Source organism: Schistocerca americana, chromosome 6, assembly GCF_021461395.2.
Source record: "Schistocerca americana isolate TAMUIC-IGC-003095 chromosome 6, iqSchAmer2.1, whole genome shotgun sequence".
NCBI lineage: Eukaryota > Metazoa > Arthropoda > Insecta > Orthoptera > Acrididae > Schistocerca > Schistocerca americana.
In genome coordinates this window covers 184,762,693-184,786,298 of record NC_060124.1, presented here as the reverse complement: position 1 = coordinate 184,786,298, position 23,606 = coordinate 184,762,693, and the positions used below count along the sequence as shown (strand labels likewise).

The 23,606-nt window shown below is 40.1% G+C and overlaps 1 protein-coding gene across 1 annotated transcript in view; it reads right to left on the bottom strand.

The window, feature by feature from the left end:
- LOC124619737 (TBC1 domain family member 23) overlaps positions 1 to 23,606 on the bottom strand; it is a 221,771-nt gene that overhangs the window by 134,339 nt on the left and 63,826 nt on the right. Inside the window, exons 3-5 of the mRNA XM_047146310.1 lie at positions 16,588 to 16,792; positions 6,584 to 6,707; positions 2,513 to 2,637 (exon numbers count right to left, since the gene is read on the bottom strand). Of these exons, the coding sequence (XP_047002266.1) occupies positions 2,513 to 2,637; positions 6,584 to 6,707; positions 16,588 to 16,792 (454 nt within the window). The remainder of the gene's footprint in view (positions 1 to 2,512; positions 2,638 to 6,583; positions 6,708 to 16,587; positions 16,793 to 23,606) is intronic.

Here is a 23,606-nt window from a genome sequence, read left to right as displayed (position 1 = left end):
AATACCATTCTGGCCTGATATGCTGGAGATGGAAGTCGTCTGTGTGTGTGTGTGTGTGTGTGTGTGTGTGTGTGTTTTAGTGACAAAGACTGTGGCCAAAAGCTTTATGTGAGTGTCTTAATTGTGCCTGTCTGCAACTTGACATGTATTCTTTGCGGTAAGTAGGAATCTGTCTTTTCCTACCATGTTGATATTCCTACCTGGAGTTTCCATTGTTTCATTAGTGTTCTTCCAGTGCAATGTAAGATGGTTTTCATAACTGTCATCAAATCTATTAAAGTGAACAAAAATTTTCTAACAGTATGTCAAAACACAGAGAGGAAAAGTTGACCAGAAAAACCAGATCCATTATATTTACTTATAGATGCACTGCATACTCCACCAGTAGACATCAGTTTTGCAAACCAAATGTTATCGAGAAATCATAAGATCACTGAAAATGGATGTAATTCAAATCTGTAACAGCAGCAGTGAAACTGCCAGGTAGAAGACATACTGTCTGGTGGATTACAGTGATAGCAGTTTCTTTCTAGGACCACACCTATTTTCTGAGGAAATTAACCCACTCTGTATGACTCTTCAGTTTAAGAAAATATGTGTTTCATCATCCTACTATTCTCAGAAATATCACATTGTAGCTGCTAGTGTACAATTTCATAAACACCATTAGGAGCAAGGGCAGTCACGTTGTTCACGAAGTACTGATTAATATAGTAGTTTCGTTCCTGCGAACCAAGAATTCAAAAATTCCTACTCAGCGCCCGTAACTTGAAGCTCTACTGTATAACTATCAAATGATCAGGAAACTTAAAAACTGTCGAAGCTTGATGATCATTTTCTCAATGATATTCTATGAACTGTGCCAGTGTTTGAAACTGGCAGTCAATCAGAGCTTACAGGAAACCACACAAGTAGCTGTAGGTAAATCACAACTCGGGTTTCTACGCCGAATGCTGAATGGCCTCGGGATCGTGAGCTAAACCATCAGAGTCTTTGGGTAGAAATTATCTACACATAAATGTCAGCAGGGGAGATTTGGAATCAACAAGTAAACTCGTGCATTCACGACTCTTACCACATGCTTTGCAACTTGCAGCCACAAGGGGCAATACATTATCAAAGGATGAGTCCTCCGATTTCATTGACGTATGGTATTTTCTGTGGAGATGATTTGGCATTACAGCCTGGCTTCATAGACCAAGGGACTGCACCACTGTCATTGCCACCATTCAACCCATCACCTCTACTGCTGATGCCAGCTGATATTGAGCTGCTCGTGAACCTCAAGGACAAAGGTAGTGTGGCATTCCCTTAATTGGGCTGGGACATAACAACCAACTGCTCCACATTACTGTCCAATGAGCACAAAATTTTGTACTTGAAGCAGTATGTGCCAGGGGCGAGTGGTTCTTATGCTCTGGTCTGACAGTCACTTAAATAACCTGCTGGAAATTATGGAGCCTAACATGCACCGAGCGAGGTGGCACAGTGTTTAGTACACTGGACTCACATTCGGGAGGACAATGGTCCAATCCTGCGTCTGGCCATCCTGATTTAGGTTTTCCGTGATTTCCCTAAATTGCTTCAGGCGAATGCCGGGATGGTTCCTTTGAAAGGGCACGGCCGACTTCCTTCCCCAGCCTTCCCTAATCTGATGAGACTGATGACCTCGCTGTTTGGTCTCTTCCTATAAATCAACCCAACCTTAAATGCAAGCAATACCAAAAGTTTGTGTGTACTCTTGGAAGATGAAAACTAATGTTAGGCAAGTGGTGTTACAAACATAAAAACACCTTCAGACAACAATAACAACATGGATTACTCAAGTGAGAGTAAATGGACGTAAATACCATTTCCCACTTACAGACTTTCACTGGCTGTCTTCAAAGTGCTACATAATTACTGTGTTTGCATCCACTGTGAGATTTGCTTTGGCGACCTGCTGCAGATATGAACAAAGCCTAGTTTTGGGCAACACCACATCACTTGATTTCATATTGCGTGTCTGTATCTGATGTACAACTGAACTATGGAGTATAGACCTCTGATCAACACCAACACAAAACTTTGTTGAAACTCATGTGTATGGTTATTAACTTATTTTCACGCTTCCTCTCTGTGACAATACACAAACAATTCCCTAAAACTGTTCCAGTTTCCTGTACATTAAAAAGTGCCTTACTCATACACCAGTTCTATTAAATTTTCACATAATTACGGCATTTACTTCTTGCTGTATTTAACAAATGTTTCTAATATTTTTTGAATCAATTAAAAGTAACTGTGTTTCAGGTCTACCAACATGTCTCTCTCAACTATATTAAATCATACAGCATGGGAACACTATTGTATTTCATTACCTCGTCATTCATTCTAACACTGCACTGGCATGCAACAAAATGATTCAGTTTTAAATACATTTCAATAATTTCTCACTTTTGGTTAGTGAATGATTATCCTTATGATTTCAAGCATGCATTTCTGGTAATTTACCAGCACTTACTTTCCTCACCTTGCATTAACAAGCATTACAAGAGCAAGGAAGTAGATGAAGAATGGATCTTCTTGACGGAAATAAACATCCCACATGCAAAGTACAACAGGCAAGCTGCATGTTGCTGCAAACAGCGACTGGAACTGATAATCATGAATATATTATTAATGGAAGTTTATGAAAATGTAATGGTTTCTCAAGGAGAGCACAGATTCAAATATGAATGGTACTATGAGTGCCAACTGTATAAAGCAACTGACCATAGATTAACACAGAAAATGATCTCAGATCCAACTGCATTTGAAACCCTGCATTGTATATATGTAAATCCCAGATTGTATAACGGTGAAGTAGGATCATCTTTGAGTGGCAAAATTTCACATGTCAAGTCAAGTTCAACTGCAATTGTCAACTCACACTCTTGTGTCTTTACAAAAAATATGTTTTTTGTTTACTGGAAATACAGGCAAGAAGAAGTAAATAATAAACAAGTTAACAACACGAAAAATGTTAATCAGACATGTGAATATGCCACTCTCACACTACCGAAACTCAATTTTTTTTTTAAATATGTAAGGTTAGGCCTTGCCGCAGTGGTCAGACTGGTTCCTGACAGATCCCGAAGTTAAGCGCTGTCGGGCTGGGCTTGCACTTGGATGGGTGACCACCAGGTCTGCCGAACGCTGTTGGCAAGTGGGGTGCACTCAGCCCTTGTGAGACAAACTGACGAGCTACTTGATTGAGAAGTAGTGGCTCCGGTCTTTTAAACTGACATACAGCTGAGAGAGTGGTGTGCTGACCACATGCCCCTCCATATCCACATGCAGTGACACCTGTAGGCTCAGGATGACACGGCGGCTGGTCAGTACCGTTGGGCCTTCCAAGGCCTGTTCAGACGGAGGTTAATAAAGCACAGAAAGTTCTGATTGACAATTACGATTATTTAGGAATAAAGGGGACGACACCAAAAGGCAGAAGCGCTGCACTGTCGATAGGTACAGAAACAAATGGTATACTCACCGTGGACCAGAAAAGATCTGGCAGTTGACTGAGTACAATGTAGGGAGACGTACGTGTGTGTGTGTGTGTGTGTGTGTGTGTGTGTGTGTGTGTGGTGGGGGTGGGGGGGTGGGTCGGAGGTGCTTGTTTTTCCTACAAGCTTGAAAAAAGTTAGCAAAGCTCTGAACCTTTTGTCTGTGTACCTATGAACGATGCAGCACTTCTGCCTTTTGAGTCGTCTCCTTTATTCCTAAATAATTGTAAGGCTAGGTTAAGAAATTACGTTATGCAAGTAAACCATGGAAAGTCCAGGTTGAAATATCAATGACTATGAAAATGATAGACTGCTATTCACCATAAAGATGACACACTAAGTTCCAGATAGGCACAACAAAAACATTGTTAACACTAAGCTTTCGGCCAAACCCTTCTTCAGAAAAGAAATAACCCCCCCCCCCCCCACACACACACACACACACATATATTCATACAAGTAGGCACACTTCATGCACACATGACTACCATTTCTGGCCACTTTAGCCAGAACGTAACTGTTGAACTGAATGAAAGCAGCGATCAGGAATGAGGCAAGGAAGGAGGACGGATAACAAAGGGTGGGTAGAGAGAAGAGTGCCATCAAGTAGAGCATGCAGGAGTTACTGTAGAAAGTGGCCGGCAGGTTCGGGATGTTGTGGGAGTGGCGGGAGGGGAGGGGGGGGGGGGGGAGGGAAAAGACTGGTGAGTGTGTTGGCAGAGAGTGAGCACAATGAGGGAGAAGGGGCATGAATTGGGAAGAGGTTATAGGACAGTGGGAGTAGAAACTGTTGATGTGGGGACAGTAGATTATCCCGATTGAGAGTAGAACAGTTTTGGGAGCAGAAAATGTGATGTAGGAGTAACAACCATCTGTACACTTCAGAAAAGCTGGAGGTCGAGGGGAGGAGCTAGATGGCCTGGGTTGTGAAGTAGCTATTAAAATCAAGTATGTTATATTCAGCTTCATGTTGTACCACAGGGTAGTCTACTTTTCTCTCGTCTCCAGTTTGGCAGTGGCCATTCATCCAGGTGGACAACTGTTGGTAGTCATATCAATACAAAAAGCTGTGCAGTGACTGCAACAGATCTGGTACATGCCATGGCCACTTTCACAGGTGGCCTCCCTCTGACAGGGTAGGACAAGCCTATGACAGGACTAGAACAGGAAGTGCTGGGTCAGTGGATTGATTATATCTCTGAGACACAACTGACTTCACAGACACCAGCCCAAGAACCAGCTACAAACCACCCAATATCACCCCGGACAGTAACAACTGAACTGCTGCCTTTACCAGGGCTTTGATTACCAATAATCATGTCTTGAAATCAAGGACATCCTACCCAAGATCATTCCCACCCCTCCTAAAGTGGTATTCCGTCGCCTACCCAACCTCCATTACATCCTAGTTGTGCAGATTCTTTAAATGGTCTTTATACAACATAAATATTTGTAATTATTTTTATTCGTGTCATCTCCACGCAGCAAAGATATTATAGGGAGGTATGATTACCATGCCTTAAACCAAAGCTCGAAGAAATTAATCTTCAATTAATGTTCCAGAAGTGCCACGATGCTTCTTAACTCATACGCATCCATACTTGCATGCGTTTCTGAAATTAAAATTTCTGGTGTGGCTAAACGTGCACTAGCATAACTATGTCACATTATCTCTGTCCCTAACCATTATATAGTCCATCCCCATGCCACTCCCAATCTCAGCCCCTACCCACAGGGATCTTATCCCTGTGTAAGACCCAGGTGCAAGACTAACTAATCCACCCACCCAGCACTTCCTACTCCAGTGCTGTCACAAACTTATGCTACCCCATCAGAGGCTGGGCCACTGGTGGATGCAGCCATGTCATATACCAGCTCTGCACAGCTTTTTATATTAGTATGACTAATAGCCAGCTGTTTACCAGGATGAATGGCCCCTGCCAAACTGTTGTCAAGAACAAAGTTGACCATGCAGCGGCACAACATGCAGCTAAGCACAACATCCAAAATTTCAACGGCAGCTTCACAACCCCAGTCATCTGGATCCTTCCCTCCACCGCCAGCATTTCAGAAATACACAGATGAGAGTTACTGCTAAAACACATCCTCCACTCCTGTAATCATCTTGACCTCAATCTCTGATAACCCACCATCCTTGCACCCTCCACCCAACAATTTCCCCTTCTACCACCCCGTCAACTTTACCCAATTCATGTCCCCATGTCACCTTCAGCGTGTGCCACTTCCGCTAAAACTGCTAAAACTGTACCAGCCCGTATACCTGCCAACTCTCCCTGCTCCGTTCCTAGCCAAAAAATCCGCTACCTCCCTCTGAGCTGCTAACCACCCACCCCCAGCACCTTTCCCTCCCCCTCCACCCACCCCACTTGACACTAGCCCCACTACAATCAGTCCACCTGCCGCAAAACAGCATTTGCACCGTCAGTCTAGGTAGAACCATGTAGTAGGCTTTTTTCCCCCCCACTCCTAGCTTGTCAAAGGATAAATCCAAAAGTTAATATGTTTTCTTTCTTTTGTGAGGTGCCTAGAGAGAACTAAATGCTTCTACTTTTCAGTTTGTGGTCTCCTTTCATCAAGAACTTCTTCTACAGCATTAAAAAGTGTTTCATGCTAAATTAAATCAACACTGCACCTCCTTCAGTGGATCCAAGTTTAGTGTTATTCAATGGTGTGGAGTCATGAGCAGAGTTCAATTTCTGAACTAAGGTCAAAATTGACCTCCAGTCAGTGATGTTTACACAGTTGGCCTTAAGTAATAATTTCAGTTTTTGTTTGGCTTTTAGAAACTACAAAACTTCAACATTTTGGTTGACAAGGGATTAAAAATTGTTATTGATTTAATAGAAATGAATAACAGAAAACATGTTTGCTACATAACACAAAGATCATCCAACTGTCAATAAATCCAAGCTAAATTGATTTTTTAAAATAGAAACTATTTAAATGTGTATGAATTCAGAAACACACAGAACGTGCAAGAGTCGGTGAAAGTTTAACAAATTAAATATGTAAAGAGCTCATAGTTCAAAACTTACCCATGTGAGACAGTACTGGTCAGGGCTGATGCGCATTGTATCCAGTGAAGAACATAATTCTGGATCGTGATACAATAGCAGAAGCCTGAACAAGTGGAATGGTGTTCCATTCTTTCTGCAACCCCTGTGAAGTGAAGAGACACCCCATTAGTTATTTATCTCTTAAGAGACAGTTGACCGTAATTGAAAAAGGCTACCATCCTATGTGGGAAGTGTCGAGAAAGTACAAGAGATGTACAGCATATACATCTGCAGTCCTATTGGCAGCATGCCATAATTTCCAGTTGCATCTGTGAGATCTCTGCTCGCATATTTCAATCCTTCAAACAAACAATGGAAATTAAGGATGAAATGTAACAATATCATGAAAAGGGAAGTTGCTACTCACCATATAGTGGAATGCTGAGCTGCAGATACGCTGCCTTTTTGTTGTGCCAATCTGCGACTCAGCATCTCCGCTATATGATGAGTAGCAACTTTCCTTTTCATAATATTGTTATATTCCAATCCTTCTCATACACTTTACTCTGTCTCCTCAATCCTAATTGCTATTTACTCTCTAGATTTCTCTATCCTTCATCTCATCTGCATTGACTTCATTTGAGACAACCTTCATCTCAGTTCAGTCAAATCACATTCATGGGGATGGTGGGTGAGGGCAGATCCAAACACCTTGTTATCAAACTAAAGACGCTCACGTATATAGAATGCAATTCCTGGTGTCAGTTCCTCATAGGCTGGTTGTAGAACTTGTTAGCACAAATTTGTAATGTGTTCCCTACATATCAAACATTGGCTTCCTAACCCATTAATTGTTAAGGGGACATGGGGGAGGGGAGGGGGGAAATTATCAGCTTCCACTGTTAGACTCAAGCAATTATGGGTTGTAACTTCCATCTGGGGTATTTATGAAATGAAGTGTCATATATTTTCTAGGTAGTTGAGATATGGCAGTAGTATGTCACCCCACTGTGCACACTCATTTCAGAGGTACTGAGTTTGCAGATTACAGCAATGATTAAGATTTATCAAAACCACATTGTGATACAAGTTTAGGCTCTTGAGATATTTGAATTTTGATTGAGTATAATAATCAGAACTGACAGTAGTTGGCAGCAGCGACAAGAACCCATTGCTCTGCAGTAGGGAGAGGGCACGCGCTAAAAATCCAAGTCATCGCAATGGGAGTTCCGACTGTAGTGTCAGGAAGTTTGAAGGGTTGCAGTAAAAATACCACAGAAATCACAAATAGAAACACAGCATAGTATGCAGTGGTAGACACCTCCTCAGTTATGACCAGCTGGAACAGTTCAAGGGAGTGCAGCACAAAATTGAAAAACAGTTCATCATAAAATTGTGTGTTGTCAGATTCAGGAGGTAGGGGAAATTATTTCACATAGCCTTGTGAGAGTGTCTCCACTGGAGCTACTGTGTGAGGCCATTTTATTATGAGAAGCATTAATATTCCTAAAGTGGACTGTCTGATGTCACTTACAGGACAGAAAGGTTTCTAGTGGAGGTGATGAGCCATTGTTCATGAAGAACACACCTCTATGGCATAACAGGTTTTCTTTTTCTTCATGTCCAATTAATAACGTCTAAAAGTACAACTGTGTAGGCAATATTTTGATTGGTGTTGATTAAGTATATTTCGATTGTGACTATCTAAACAGACTGACACAATGATAGATAATGAGCAAAGCTTACTTGTGCAGTACGCCATAGCTCCAACACATGTGAATAAGTGGGACGATGTGGACTATTTGTTCACTGTCTCAATCTTGTGACTATGTTGTTGTTGATTACCTCTTGGTCACGCTGGAGGGTTTAGATAATTTTGTGTCTTGAAGAATATTGTATTACATATTGCCTGCAGATCAAAAACTAACCCGGCATTGTGGCCTTAACTCCCACGTGGCACAGAGCATAAATCATATGCGGCACATTATGCAGCTGTTGTGCAGATTAAATTGTAAATCCATACCTGAGTAACTGTGTCCATGGTGGTTGTGCTGTGAAGTAGTTGTGATCACACAAGCTCCGTCAATTCTGATGAACTCACTTGTAACTTTGCATAATTGCTGTAATAAACGTACACTTGCCAAACTGTAGGACACCGGGTCTCAACAATATATTAAGAGTTTACCAGATTTGTTTGTTCTCTGTTTACTGGTGTACAAACCACACCATGAGTGTTATGTCAGAGTTAAGTCAGCAACAGAGTTCACAAGTTGGGGTTTAGCATAAGAACAACTGTACTACTGATAAGGGGGAGGTGAGGTTAACACATCGAGAATGTGCAGACTGACAAGGACACAATACCAACAGGTAGGTCTGCATTGAAACTGTTGCACACCTCTGTTAAACTTCTGTTTCCTGGTACAGACAGTGTGTTCCGAAGCGTGTTGTCGGTTACGGTTTGATTATTTTCTCGCGATGCAACTGCTCTTATTAGCAATGAAAGGGGTTAAATACAATTAATTTATCACATGAAAGGATTTAAATGTTCCAAAATGGTGCAGCATTGTGCCGAGAAACACTATCAAATAATGTAACTGATAATACTGTGTAATTAATAATAGAGCCAAAGGGAATTCTCCAAGAGCACGTTTAGGTTTTTTATATGCACCACAGAGAATCATCGGATGGAGGTTGAAACTTCTCCTGCTTTCAGCAGAAACAGTGTGTGTTATAGTATGCTGAGAACTTTCATGGATGCTGACAACGTCACAGGGTTGATTGTAAAACTTAGCAGCAGAAGGTTCCGAAACAACAGGCAGCAGACTCAGTGGCACCCGGAGCAAGCGGTGCTAAGCAGCAGGGTGGCTGCACGCCTCGGCAGCAGTGACAGATGGAGCAGCAAGAGATGATGTGCTGCTGTATTCTTTGAAAACATACGGTCTCAGATTCTCAACTGTGGGGCACGCTTGTAGCACTTGAGAATAGAATGGCCAATAGAGATAAGGGCCCACTAGATTCCACTTCGCCAGGTTAAGTTGAGGGTGTCATTGACATGGATAGAATTAAGAGGGAACAGAGTAGTACTGAAGTTTACAGTACCAATATATACTTTACACAAGTATTGTATTTAGATGAAACAAGATTACAATCTCCAAGTATTGTGTCAGCAGAACAAGTTAAAGTTGAATCCCTGGGAATGATCGGAGCAAGTCATTATCAGTGACTACTGATGACAATCGAGCATTGACAGACTCAGTAGTGGAGCAATTGTCTCCAGGGTTCGAGACAGATGGACCAAAATTTCACTGCTGTCACCAACTGAAACCTCTGGTAATTTCAAGTTGGAATTGCAAAAGGATAATGAAAGCTAAAGAGCAGCATTGAGAAAAGTAAATTTAACTGTGATTAGGTAAAATTCAAATGTAAAAACAGAGATTGATGAGGTTAACTTTCATATGTCAACAGAAACGTAAAAGTTAAATTCGGAAATAATGTATGACATTGAAGAACATTTTGCACAATACTGAGTATGGCTGATGCAGCAGGTTGATGCACCGCTGAGAAAGATTGTTTGAAGTTACATTCAGATCTCGGGTAGGTGCAGAAACATTGTGACGCCCCCACCACAGAGTCAAGTACAGATCCTGGAAAGGTCGGAAGCTAATGATCTATCTATCCCACTTTGATGACAATGAGCAAATGAAGTTAAAAGCAATCAGCACATTAGCAGACACTGGGCACTGAATTGACCTATATAAGTAATAATATAATATTTGATCAGCACACTGATTGTAATATGCACATAACCAAGAAAAAGCGCATGTTGGACCCTGAGCATACAGCAAGCAATTTTTTTTAAGTAGCTAGTGCATAATCAAGTAGCTGATGTGAAACTAATCAAAACAGACAAAGAGATTTTAAAGTTATCTAGAAATGTAGTACAACACCCGCCTCTTACCTCAGTGGAAGAGGCATTCATCCACTGCAGGAAATAAATTATTTCGATTCACATGGAAAAGTGCATCAAAAATTATTCATACAAGAATTCATGGATGTGCTACCAGTATCTTGGTCGACACAACGGTAGATGTTATCAAGGATTGTAATGATTTAAACGAGTTCAGCAATAGTTACTAGTAGATTTCTGTAGCGAGAACAAGTAACAAGCTGATCATGGCACCATCAAAGTGTTCTGCAAACACCACTGGAAATATATTAATTACGGTGACATGGGCTTCACTACGGAACTGTTTGCAGCAGATGTACGATGCAATTCTATATTCGACAAGAGCTGATTGCAGCACCATGGAATAATTTCAATAATTATGTACATTTCCTACAAAGAGTGGAACAACTGCATGGCCAGTATGGCAGCCACCAGAATGGACAATCACGGCAAGATGGCGGTAGGTCGATGCACCTTATGTGTAAACGGGACCACAGGCAAAACGCATGCAAAGTGTGGCAAGAGTGGTAGCCATTGTGGATTACGATGCAGAATGTGGTGATCAGCATATTCCACCTGACCAGTTAAGCCACATAGTCTCTTGATGCGAGATTTGCCAGAGACAACAAGGTCTGAGGTCCCAATCTCAAGCAGACTGTTGGCAAATAATATTCAAGGACTGAGTGTGAACAAAGTGCGAAATGAAGATGACACAGTTGATCGTAGTGGGGTGTGACAGTGACTGGTGAGGGCCACAGGTCTGCCTGCTAGCCTGTTAGAGCATTTACCGGAATGTTTTAATGGCTTTACCCAGGGTGGAGAGAGCACCCACAGTGCATGGCGTGAGTGTCATGCAGCCTCATCACCCCAGCAGTAGTTCGAGTCGTCATAACATTCTTGATGAACTTTGCGGCGATGATATTTCAGAACTGTGAGGCTGTTTGACAAACGGCAGCTGACTGCATTAGGAACAGAAAAGAATAACAATTCACTGTGGTGGCAAGTGTATGAACTTTGGGTGCAAAAAAAAAAAAAATTGTTCAAATGGCTCTGAGCACTATGGGACTTAACTGGTGAGGTCATCAGTCCCCTAGAACTTAGAACTACTTAAACCTAACTAACCTAAGGACATCACACACATTGATGCGCGAGGCAGGATTCGAACCTGCGACCGTAGCGGTTCCAGACTGCAGTGCCTAGAACCGCTCGGCCACTTCGGCCGGCTTGGGTGCCAAAGCACAATATTAAAAAATGTAAGGCTGAAATCACTTCTGAACTACAAGCGACAGAACTTTAAGAAGCAAGTACAGTAGAGCACAGGATTGCCTTTAGGGGTAAGCAAATTATCTAAACAGCATGCTGAAACTTAAAGCCTCTGAATTTGTTATGTGAAAACTCTGAAAGTTTTATAAATAAAACAAACTTTAGTATCAATCTACATATTAGTCTTCTTCTAGTCTAAATATTTATTTGTATCACAATCACTGTAGAATGCTTGATTTTGTTGACGGAGCCACAACCTCGTCTCTGCTAGCACTGCTTAATCAGTTATCAATGTGAGGTCCTCGAAAGTGTTCTTGAAGTTTTGGAAACAGGTGAAAATCAGAAACTGGGACTGTACGGAGGATGATTGATGACAGTGAACTCAAGGTGTCGGGTTGTTGCAGATGTCGCAGCGCTTGTGTGTGGTCTGGCATTGTCATGCTGAAGGAGTGGGTGCTCCATGTGTGGACGAACTCTTCAGATTTGAAACTCAATTGTAGCGCAATAGACATAGACACGTTACGCATTGCAATGTTACACGCTACGATCTGGAGACTTCTATTAACAGAGGACTGAAAACATGTAGAAATCTAGAATAAAGACGTAGAACATTGATAATGTTTGTGTCATTTAAAAGGCCTTAAGAATTTTCACATAAAAAATTCAGAGGCCTTCTTTGCGGTACATCCTCTCATAAATTTGTATTCAATGGAGATTCCAAATACTAACTGCCCTTAAAGATAGATAATGAGAATGCAACACTTTTAGACTTATAGACCAAGTGGGGCGGATCCCAGTACCTTTGTAACTGTCACTTCACGACAGGCTATTTAGTGTGTTTAGATGTCCACCTGTACAGGAAGTAAAACCAGAAAATTCACTAGTTAAGCCCAAGTTTCTTGTTGTCTAAAGACATAAGTGTGCAGGTACTGAAATTTTATATTAGCATCAAAATCCAGAAAGTATACCACATTTCTACATGGCAGCTTGTGTTACCTGTTCCGTGTGGTGCTGTTTGGTCTGAACATTTCAGTTTGTGCATTTATACTGTTGATAGAACAACTGACAGTTTACATTGCTAATGTATTGTTAGCCATATACAAAACAGAAGAACATTATAACTTGTTGGAGCTAGTATTTGTCACCGTGAAGGAAGGAACTAAGTAGCTCAAATGTAGCAAAACTGAAATGGTTAAAAGTGAAATAACATTGTTAGGGCATGCCATTAAAGTGGACGGCATAGCATCCAAAGGAGGAATGCTCAGAGCGATAGCGGAATTTCCTAGTCTGGAATTCAAGAAGCAACTTGGAATCATGTTCGGTCTTTACGTCACAGAATGTGTGTGTGTGTGTGTGTGTGTGTATGCGCATGTGTGTGTGTGGGCGGGAGGGAGGGGGGGGGGGGGGGGTGTTCACATTCAACACCATACCATGTCAATTACAAGTAGGACGTTGACAGTGGTGGAGTGCAATTAATGTGTGGCTGAGCAGGAAGTGCTGGCCATCATTTATGGGTTTTAGAAGTTTAAAGATCACTTATGGGAAACCTATAATAATTTTGACGGATCATAAAGCGCTTAGCTTTTCTTTTATGCCTTAGATATCCAAGATTAGCACGGTGGGCCATGTACCTGCAGCAATTTTGACATGTAGGCAGCGCATGTCCTATCCCACTTATCTACAGACGGGGAAAGGCTGAGCAGGGGAAAAGTTCGGAAGAGCTAAAAGTCTTTTTTATGAAAAGCACCCAGCACAAAGCCACAATTTGGTGAGACATTCATATGGAACGGAACAGGAACGACCACCTGAAGTATGTGAAGCACTTCGGGCTTGCGTAAACAGCCTAACGTGAATGTATCTTATAATATACAAGGTATAATCTTTGGATGAAGAATGAAAGATCAGGGAGATTGGGAATTGTATCTTCCGAGTCAACATGTACATGCTCTGAGTGACCTGATTCACGAAAGCTATGGCCATTCAATGCTCATGTGTGGTCTGGCATTGTCATGTTGAAGCATTGGGTGCTCCAGGTGTGGACAAACTCTTCAAATTTGAAAATCAATTGTAGCACAATAGACATAGTCATGTTACCCATCGCAATGTTACACGCTACAAACTGGAGAACTCTGCTGGCAGAGGACTGAAAATATGTAGACATCTAGAATGTTTACTTCATTCAAAAAGCTTTAAGAGTTTTCACATAAAAAATTTGGAGGCCTTCTTTGCAGTACACCCTCTCATAAATTTGTATTCAATGGAGATTCTAAATATGAACTGCTCTTAAGGATAGATAATGAAGATGCAACACTTTTAGCCTTATAGGCCAAGTGGGGCGAATCCCAGTGCCTTTGTAACTGTCACTTCACGACAGGCTGTTTAGTGTGTTTAGATGTCCACCTGCACAAGGAGTAAAACCAGAAAATTCACTAGTTACGCCCAAGTTAGTATATGCAAAGCTAAATTACAAGTGACTATTTTTTTCAAGAACATGTGGAGGCAGGTGAAGAAGCGCATCACCACGCGTGATCAGTGTCAAAAAATATGAGCTTCCACTGTATCAATTCAGGGCCTATGTCAAAGTAGTCCGGTGGAAGCACTGAGGCAATTAATCACAATGGATCTCTTCTGTCCATTGTCCGTATCAAGAGTGGGTGCACATATATTTTTGTTGTGTTAGATGTGTTCTCCAAGTATGTGCAGTTCTATCTGATAAGACATGTGAACACAAAAATATAAATAGAGAAGGTGGAGAATGTTTATTTTGTACAAGTTGGGAGCCAATTAAATTACTACCAGGCAATGTTCTGCCATTTACTGATGCCAAGTTTGAAGTTATCTAGAGAGGAGCCAGGTTACGCATGTAAGGATTTCACCATACTTCCTGCAGTGTAACTCCACTGAGGGGCTGATGAAAGAATCAAATCGGTTGTACTGGACTGTTTGTCACAGGTATATCACCACCTGGGCCAATTTTATTAAATGATTTGAGGATTTAATCAACAATCTATGGCACAAAGCCACGATTTTCACACTGTGCAAATTAATATTTGGCTGGAAACCCACAAATATTATAGTGAAAGAAGTAGCTTTCCTGATGAGCCTGGTTCTCACACTCGACAAGATTGAGAAGATGGCCAAGGAGCGAATGTCAAGGAGGGCCAAGGAGAGACATGGCCAAGCCAAACATCTTTCCAGCCCGGTGAGTTGGCGTTGGTCAAAATGAAACAGAGATTGATGAAAGTGTCCCGTGAAATCAAAAAGTTTTTACTAGTGTATCACGGACCACTGCTGGTGGAGAGTTCAACCCCATATCAATGTTTATCACTTAGCTTACACAAAGTCCCAAAGTTCTTGGGTTAAGAAACATACTGGATCTGAAAAGATACATCCAGTAAGTGTCACATTAGGAAAGCTTAGGGGGGTTCCCATGCTTTGAGACGCTTCGCAGTTGGGCAACAGTACACGCCTCAGCTTTTCTTGTTCTATTCTCTTCCTTGAGCTATTTTCTTTCTTTCTAAAGAGGCTTTGAGAATCTGAAAACTCCTATGGAATAACTGTTAGGGAAGTTATTGAAACGTGGGAAGAAAGCATATGTAAAGGCACGTGCGCGAGTGTATACCTGTCCTTTTTTCCCCCTAAGGTAAGTCTTTCCGCTCCCGGGATTGGAATGCCTCCTTACCCTCTCTCTTTAAAACCCACATCCTTTCGTCTTTCCCACTCCTTCCCTCTTTCCTGATAAAGCAACCATGGGTTGCGAAAGCTTGAATTTTGTGTGTGTGTTTGTGTTTGTTTGTGTCTCTATCAACATACCAACGCTTTCGTTTACTAAGTTACATCATCTTTGTTTTTAGATATATGTACTATAAGGTGACATATTTCTGTTTATGTCGGCAAATAAATGTAACCATGTACAATATTGTATTGTTTTTGTGCCATCCATGCACAGAGGTAAGACATATTCCTGGTCACATGTACCAGTGCTGTATCACAATGCAAAGTGAAGCTGGAAGCTCTAGATACATAACTAACTTGGGTCACACAATATACATATATCTGAGAGATTGTAGACAATTAATCTATAAATCAATGTCACCATTTTTGAAGTTATTACAGGGCTTGAAAATGACTCAATGTTGCAAATGGCCGATTGCACAGATAATTTAGAGAATAGAGCCCACTTGGACCATGATTTCATTCTCAAAACACACTGAGGCTGTGGGCCCCCACAAAAATAAAATTTTAAAGTGTTGCTATTGCAGAGAGTGATTTGTTTAAGGACTTCTGTTGATCAGTTTCATGGCGCACACACACACAATAGTGAATTACTGTGTTGGTATTAGGTTACTACACTCAAACTGGAACTACAGAACTATTGCTGGGTGTAGTACGTAGCTACCTCTACTGTACTGAATTGAAGTGTATGCGGTCCAAATTGGCCATAAGCAGTAGTTCAGAGAGTATAAAAGTGGTATTACAGTGTTTGAAGTTCAAGTTTTAGTGTGGACTACATTACTGACAACACCATACTATCACCACCAAAACTTCAGCCAGTTTTTAATGGAGGCCTTGGCTTCTGAGGACATTGGAACAAGTAAATCGGGGGAAGGCTACAATATGGATTACAAAAAATTACAATAAATTTCTGATTGGTTAAGCGATGGAAGAAGGAAATCTTGATTTCATTGAATACACGCAGTACAACACACACTAAATACAAACAATGTAACTAATTTTATGTCCTTTCTTCCATTATATAGCATATGTCCTCGGTTCCATTACAAAGATAAAAATTTAGGACAAAGCTTTTGCAACATCGTGGATAAGAATATACCTTGGTACATATCTTGTAAGGATAGCTTCAAATAAATTATAAGTCTCTGCTCGAGGTAACTTCAGCGACAGCAACGGCAGAAGCATTTCAACCCAGCCACAACCTTTCTCATATTCCAGACCATGGCTCTTGCAGTAAAATGTCAGGATTGACTCCAGATCTGACACAACGGATACCTTGTCCTCATCTTCATTGCCAAGTTTATCTACACAAAAGAAAAAGTCATTAGTTGTAATAAGAGATTTCCTGATTGAAAGACAATAAGCTTTGTTTTAATAGAAATAAAAATATTAAAAAAGTGGGTGTCCTTACTACATCACACACAAATTACGTAATAGTGGAAGTTCAGCTGCATCAGCTGTGATAACATAAGCAATTTACATAAAAGTCCATCATCAATATCACTTGTGTAAAGAACTGAGCAGCTTAGTACAGCGAAGCTGCTTTTAAACTAAAGTTTAATAAATGTTGAAATGTGGAGTTTGACACCACCAGCCTCAAAAACAAATAACAGAATTCCAATGCACAAAACTGAAAATGACATTCTCTTCAAAAATAATAATTAAGAAAGACAGTATCAGCCATAAATAATTACACAGGTCTGCAAAAAAATATTTTTTGAAATTTGTTTGAAATTTGATAACTGACTTTTATGTACTTTTCAGCACTGATTTCAAAAATGCAATTTTCTTTTTTTTCTATCACGTCAGGTTTTCTCTCAAAAAAGGGAGTATTTTTGGGTACAACAACAAAATTTAAGCAATTTACATTTTTTCCAACGTTATAAAACTTTATTTTATTTATAAATCATGTTCTAAACTATATTTCCAGTACACTTCCATTTCTCTTTAAGCTCATCAGTCCTTATAACAACACTTTCGCTTTCTGTCGAAGCTTCTTTTATTGCTTTTCCGGCTGTGGACTTGTTGAGGATCATCTCTTTTTATCATCCAGCAGTAGTCTGCTATCATGTTGACATTCCATCTTCCTTCTTTCCATTTCTTTGATGTCTTGGTGGAATCTTTTGCTCTGCTCTTCACTTACATCACCAAGGTTTGCAGGGAAGTAGTCAAGATGTGAGTGGAGAAAATGAACTTTAACGCTCATTTTACAACCCAGCTTCTTAAAGTTGTCGAGCATGTCTGCAACAACTGTCTTGTAGTTTGAATCTCTTTTGTTTCCTAGGAAACCAGTAGCAACTAATTTAACAATGTCCATGCTGCCTTTCCTTTTGTTTCCATTTTGTCCATAAAGTTGGGATCTGTCATTAGTTTTCTAATGTCTAGTCTGACAAAGATTCCTTCCTTTAGCTTTGCCTTGGATAAACCAGGAAACTGTCCACAAAGATATCTGAAACACTCCCCTTCTTTTGGCAATGCCTTAACAAATTGTTTCATCAGCCCCAACTCAATGTGAAGTGGTGGAAGTAGCACCTTTTTGGGATCCACAAGGCTTTTCCTCTCAACATTTTTAACTCCTATCTGTAAGGTTTTTCTCAAGCTCCAAGCTTTTTTATGTAGTTTTGCTTTCTGTCTCTACTGTCCCATTCACAGAGAGAGCAAGGGAACTTTGTATAGCCACTTTGTTGACCAAGCAGCATTGAAATCACTTGAAATCACTTTTATATCACCAAATAGTGTCCATTTGTGGTCTGAATAGCAGAGTTTGCTAAAAACCATTTCAAGGTTTTCATAATATTCTTTTAAGTGAACCAAGTGTCCAACTGGTATAGAAGCATACTTATTGCCATTGAGTAGAAGTACTGCTTTAAGGCTTCTTTTTGAAGAATCAATAAAAAGTCTCCACTCATCAGGAGTATATTCTATTTTGAAACACACCATAAGTCCAGGAACATCACTGCAAAACGCCAGGTCACCTTCTTAAGAGAAGAAAGATACAAACTCCTTTTCCCTCAATTGATACCAAGAAAAGGGTGTACCCGGAGCCAACATATGTTTATCTTTCAATCTAGATCCTTTGCCGATTCTTTAGAAATGCCTAGGTCTCTAACTAAATTGTTCAGTTCAGATTGTGAGAATGAAATGGGATTGGTTGTGCCAGGATCGTAGCAATCTCTGTCTTCTTCACTATCACGTTGCTGAGCCAATGGCTCGTCATCATCTATATCATCCAAAGAACGTGGAGGAGAGTGTATTGGTACTTCAGGTCCATGAGGAACAAGGCGAATGTCTGATTGAGTGTTAGGGTAAGTAATATCCTTTTTGTTTTTCGAACTGAAACCTCATACACTGCAAGAACAAAAATAGTAGTCATCACTATGATTTTTGGGCTCCCTCCAAACCACTGGTATTCCAAAACGTAAGCACTGCTTTTTACGTTGAAACCATTGCCTCAGTTCTTCAACACACACTGAACATACTTTGTGTGGGACGCAAGGCTTATCTTGATCACCTAACTTTATACAAAAATAGGCGAAATATGCTTTTCAACAAAATCGGAAATTTTTCTTCGTTGCTTTTTAATGGTATAGTTACTACAAATATAGCAGAAGCAATCTGGCGAGTTTATACATCCTCTGGTAGCCATTGTCCATTGTCCATAAAACAACTTCAAAACACAAGAAAACTACTTTAAAGCACTAGTAACAACAACACATGAACAGCACAGAGTGAAGAGGTACTGTGAACTGAAGGACAATAGCAGAAGCCCACTGCTTGGTGATGGCGGGGGAAGGGGCAGCACAACAGACAGGCACTGACATGAAAATACTGCTGGTTTCTCCTAATTACTCTTTATTTTACGTATATTTAGTACAAAAATGGCTAAATAACAGTGTATGGAGATCCTAAAAACCAAAATTCAAACTCACTAGAGTGTTGAAATATTTTAAAAAGCTAAAACTAGAAAAGCAGTGTGTGAAATAACTGTATGTGATGCAATTTTTTCACTGTTTTTCCCGAAATCAGCGTTGAAAACACTATAAAAATCACTTAATAAATTTGAAACAATTTTTATGTATCAGGCCTGTGTTACCTAACATCAAACAACGAAAACAGTCCTTAAAGTGTTACATTGTGGCTCAACACTCCAATTATGTTTCAAGCACCGATAGATGGGATCCAAAAACATACCACCTATTTCTGGCAAAATTATCTTTTTTACACATACGAATTTAACAGGTTGGCACATTACGTACATGAAGATGAAGTCTTTGTGCCTTGAAATTGATTGTAAAACAAGATGTGACAGGGAAAAAATAATAATCATAGAGAATTAATAGCTTTTATTCTATACAGCTGCAGCTTGTTGAGTGGAATGATTGCTTTTGAGAAGTAAAAAGAAAAAAAGAAGAAAAAAAACAGTTGTTTACTGAAATGTTTTTTGTTTATTTTCTTCTTTTGGCTCTGTTTTAGCTTTGAAAAAATGATTGTTTCTGTTGATAAGCAGTAGCATTTTTCCATCAGTGTTTTTCTGATTTAAGGAGTTTCTTGGCATTATTGTTCTTTTACCACCCAATTTGATGATCACAAAGATCTGTAGAACACTGATTATGAATGTGTAGCATGTAAGCCATGATTTAGCATTTGCAGAGCCCTTCGTGGACATTCACAGCCACGACACCCACAATTAACTACGCTACAGGTAAAAGCAGTAAGAGTAAATGTAAATCTGGAAATAATACTACTTGCATGTTAGGGAAGTCTGTCACAGTGGTCAAATATGTTGAGCAGCTTTGTTTTTACGATCACTGTAGAGCCGAATGTGGACACTATATCATGGCAGTTGGCCACAAACATAAAAAAAAAAGAGAACTTAGGCTGGGACCACATGAGGGAATGTTTCCACAATGGAAGATGTACTGTGATGAGGGCAAGCTGCAGAATGAAATGTGTAAAACTTACTTTTCTCATAAAAAACCACTGCATGTTCCCTGCAACACAATCTATCTCAATCGATCTGATGGAAACTATTCAATAAAATGCATCCTTTCTCACCTTTTATTTTCACTTCACAGCTTGATAATGAACTGGCTCTCTTTTCATTGTTGTTCATAGTTATAAGGATACTTCAAAAATAAGTAACCCACTACACATATTTCAAAAAGTTTACAGTGATCATTGTAGTCACTACCCAGTTTATATCTGGTGCAGTTGAAGTCATACACTGCTGGTATGAAAGTAGCTAAAATATTGAAGTGTGTTTTTTGAATTATAAGGACAATCATATCTTTTCTAGTTTCGTGTAAATAGGTGACTTTTTTTCCCCTTGTCTGCACTAACCATTTCATTCATAAAAACATTCAGTAGGCTAAATATTTTTGTTTACATTTTGTAGAATGAATGGCATGTGTTCTAGTGAGCAAAGTATGTGAAATTGGAGTTTGCTATTGATATTACTAAAGCATTCTGTGTTCCGTATAATTATACATGCAAGAAAGATGATCACCAACTTGAAGACCCATATACTGTGAAAATATCTGAATCTGCACAAATGTGGATGAAAGAAAAATAAATGTGCCAGCAATATGAAACAGCCAAGAACTGGTTAACTATTCTGTATATGAGGCTGCTGAAGTGCCTTTAAGGGCAGCAAAATCTGAGGTTTTAATAATACGGAATAAAAGCTGTAGTAGGCATTTCCCTGAACATGTACAATTTTGTTACTTTCATTGTTCTATCTGAATTGTTCTTTCAGTTGTTCCACCCGTATATTCTTCTGTGACATAATAAAACTATTCTGCTACTGTCAACTCTTTTCTTGTATTATATAGACCGTTTTAGTATAGTGCTTACTGAATGTGGTTTGTTTTACGTTGTATTTTTATTAATTTAAGTATCACTCTTCAAACTAAAGTAATTGTCCAAGGTGATCATGTAACTTAATTTCTTGTAATGCAAAGGAATCAAAACCATTGTCCTCAGTTGTTCATGAAATGAGCATGGAACAGTATCCTTTGTCACATCTTGTAAGAAATTATAATGCGTGCTACCACTGATAGAATGAAGTGATTCTGACTGACTGAGCTACCTGAGCACGACTCACGACTCGTCCTCTCAGCTTCTCTTCCGCCAGTACCTTGTCTCCCACCTTCCAAACTTCACAGTTCCTTACACACTTTGCAGGACGAGCACTACTAGAAGAAAGGATACTGCAGAGATATGGTTTAGTCACAGCCTGGGGGACTGTGTCAAGAACAAATTTTCACCTTGCAATGGAGGTGCCCCGATTTGAAACTTTGAGGAATGCTAGTCCCACAAAGAATGCAGGAGAAATTCTATGAAATTCGGAAGATCAGGTTTGAGTCACAATCTGGACATAGTTTTAATCTGCCACAGTTATCCTTAGTTGCATGGGAAATAAAACTCATTCCTGGACTCTATCATAACAGCAATTTAATTAGCCTATTTGCTAGATTGTGTCACAAGAAGCATGGTGTAACATGTCAACGAAAGGAGAAATGCAAAAGTTTCTCAAAACCTGTCACTGTTGTTGATTCTCTGAATAAAAATGCATAGCATGTTTGGGGAAACATGTTACCAATTCTGCTGAGTTACTATAATAATGAAAGGACGAAAAGAAATTTTTGCCAACAGATTTTCTCTCTCTGCAAACTCGAGAAGTAATTTACAGCAAATGTGCTATAACCATCCCTTCCTTTTTCTACCTTTGAATTTGCCCATGTTTATGCCCCAAATACAAGGCCTTCTTCCAACCTCCACTATTAAAAATCCTCTGTCCTATTGCTCTATATCTAGATGACACATTGTCAAACACAAACACAGAACAGAGAACACCATATTGCCTGTGTCAGATGGAATTCCTCTCTCAGTGCTGATTGCCATTAGCTGCCCCCATTTGCACACCAGCCACACCACACGTATGAGCTGTCAAGTAGTGATGGGACAACTGACTGTTTTCATCAACCAACTGACCAGTCAAATGTTTTTTCAGTCGAATGAAACAACCGAATGGAAATAATCTCTGTGGCGATGTCAGCTATAAAAATGTTTTCGCTCACTCACCGGGCTTAAGCAGTTTCACTCAATGCGAGACAACCGACTGACAAGTTTCTGCTGACTGTGGCCAATATACGAGTGTTTGTTTTCACTCACTTGCCTGGTTTGAGTGGTTTCAGTCAATGTGAGACAATCAACTGACACAAATATCCATCAGTTACGCCAGTTATATGAATGTTTTCACTCAGTCTTGTGTCTGATTGATTTCACTCCCATGCTTCTTCACCCTATTCCGTAGTGGCAATGGTCGTAGTGGCACCACTGCTGTAACCTCCTCATGCCGCTGCCAGTGTCAGGGTTGCAACTGGTGCCAGGAGGTGGCACGGAGGCCGGCTCGAGTGCAGCGCTGCTGGGACCTGCAACAGCAGTGATTGGCCACCACCTCCTGCCATCTCCCAGCCTGGTCCTGGCAGCAGCAGGATGCTAACATGGAGTGTACGGGACACTCAGAGGCTAGACTTTTTATGATTAATGGCCATCACACACCTTTTCAGTGAAACGGAATGCAAACAGTAACAATAATCTGGCATGTACCCTTTCTTCTTCAGGTACCTCTAACAGAATTTTTATGCTTGCTTAACTCTGTACTTCCAATGAAGCTTTACTAGTTATGTATTGTTAATTGCATCTTCAACAATTTAATGCACAGCAGTCTTTATATCAGTTTTAAATGGCGAAAAGAAGAATTAGTCTTCCATTCATAATTAAATTAGTATATATATTGCTTATTTTAACTTTGGCATACCCACTGAGATATCTTCACGTACACCTGGGGTGGGGCTACCCTCTGGGTGTGCATGTACCAGTTTGTATTGTATACTACTGCTTTACTTCATCTATTGAAAGCATTAACGATTGGTTTCACGCAGGAGAATAACTGAACAATTAGGCAACTAACTCACTAAAGAGTGGTTTCAGCTGAACGAACAAATGAAGACATACTTCAACAGACAGAAAAACAAAAGACTGCTTTCAGTTGAAAAGAAAGTACACAAAACACCTCCGGACTGTGTAGACAGTTTTCATTCTGTTGCTCCCACA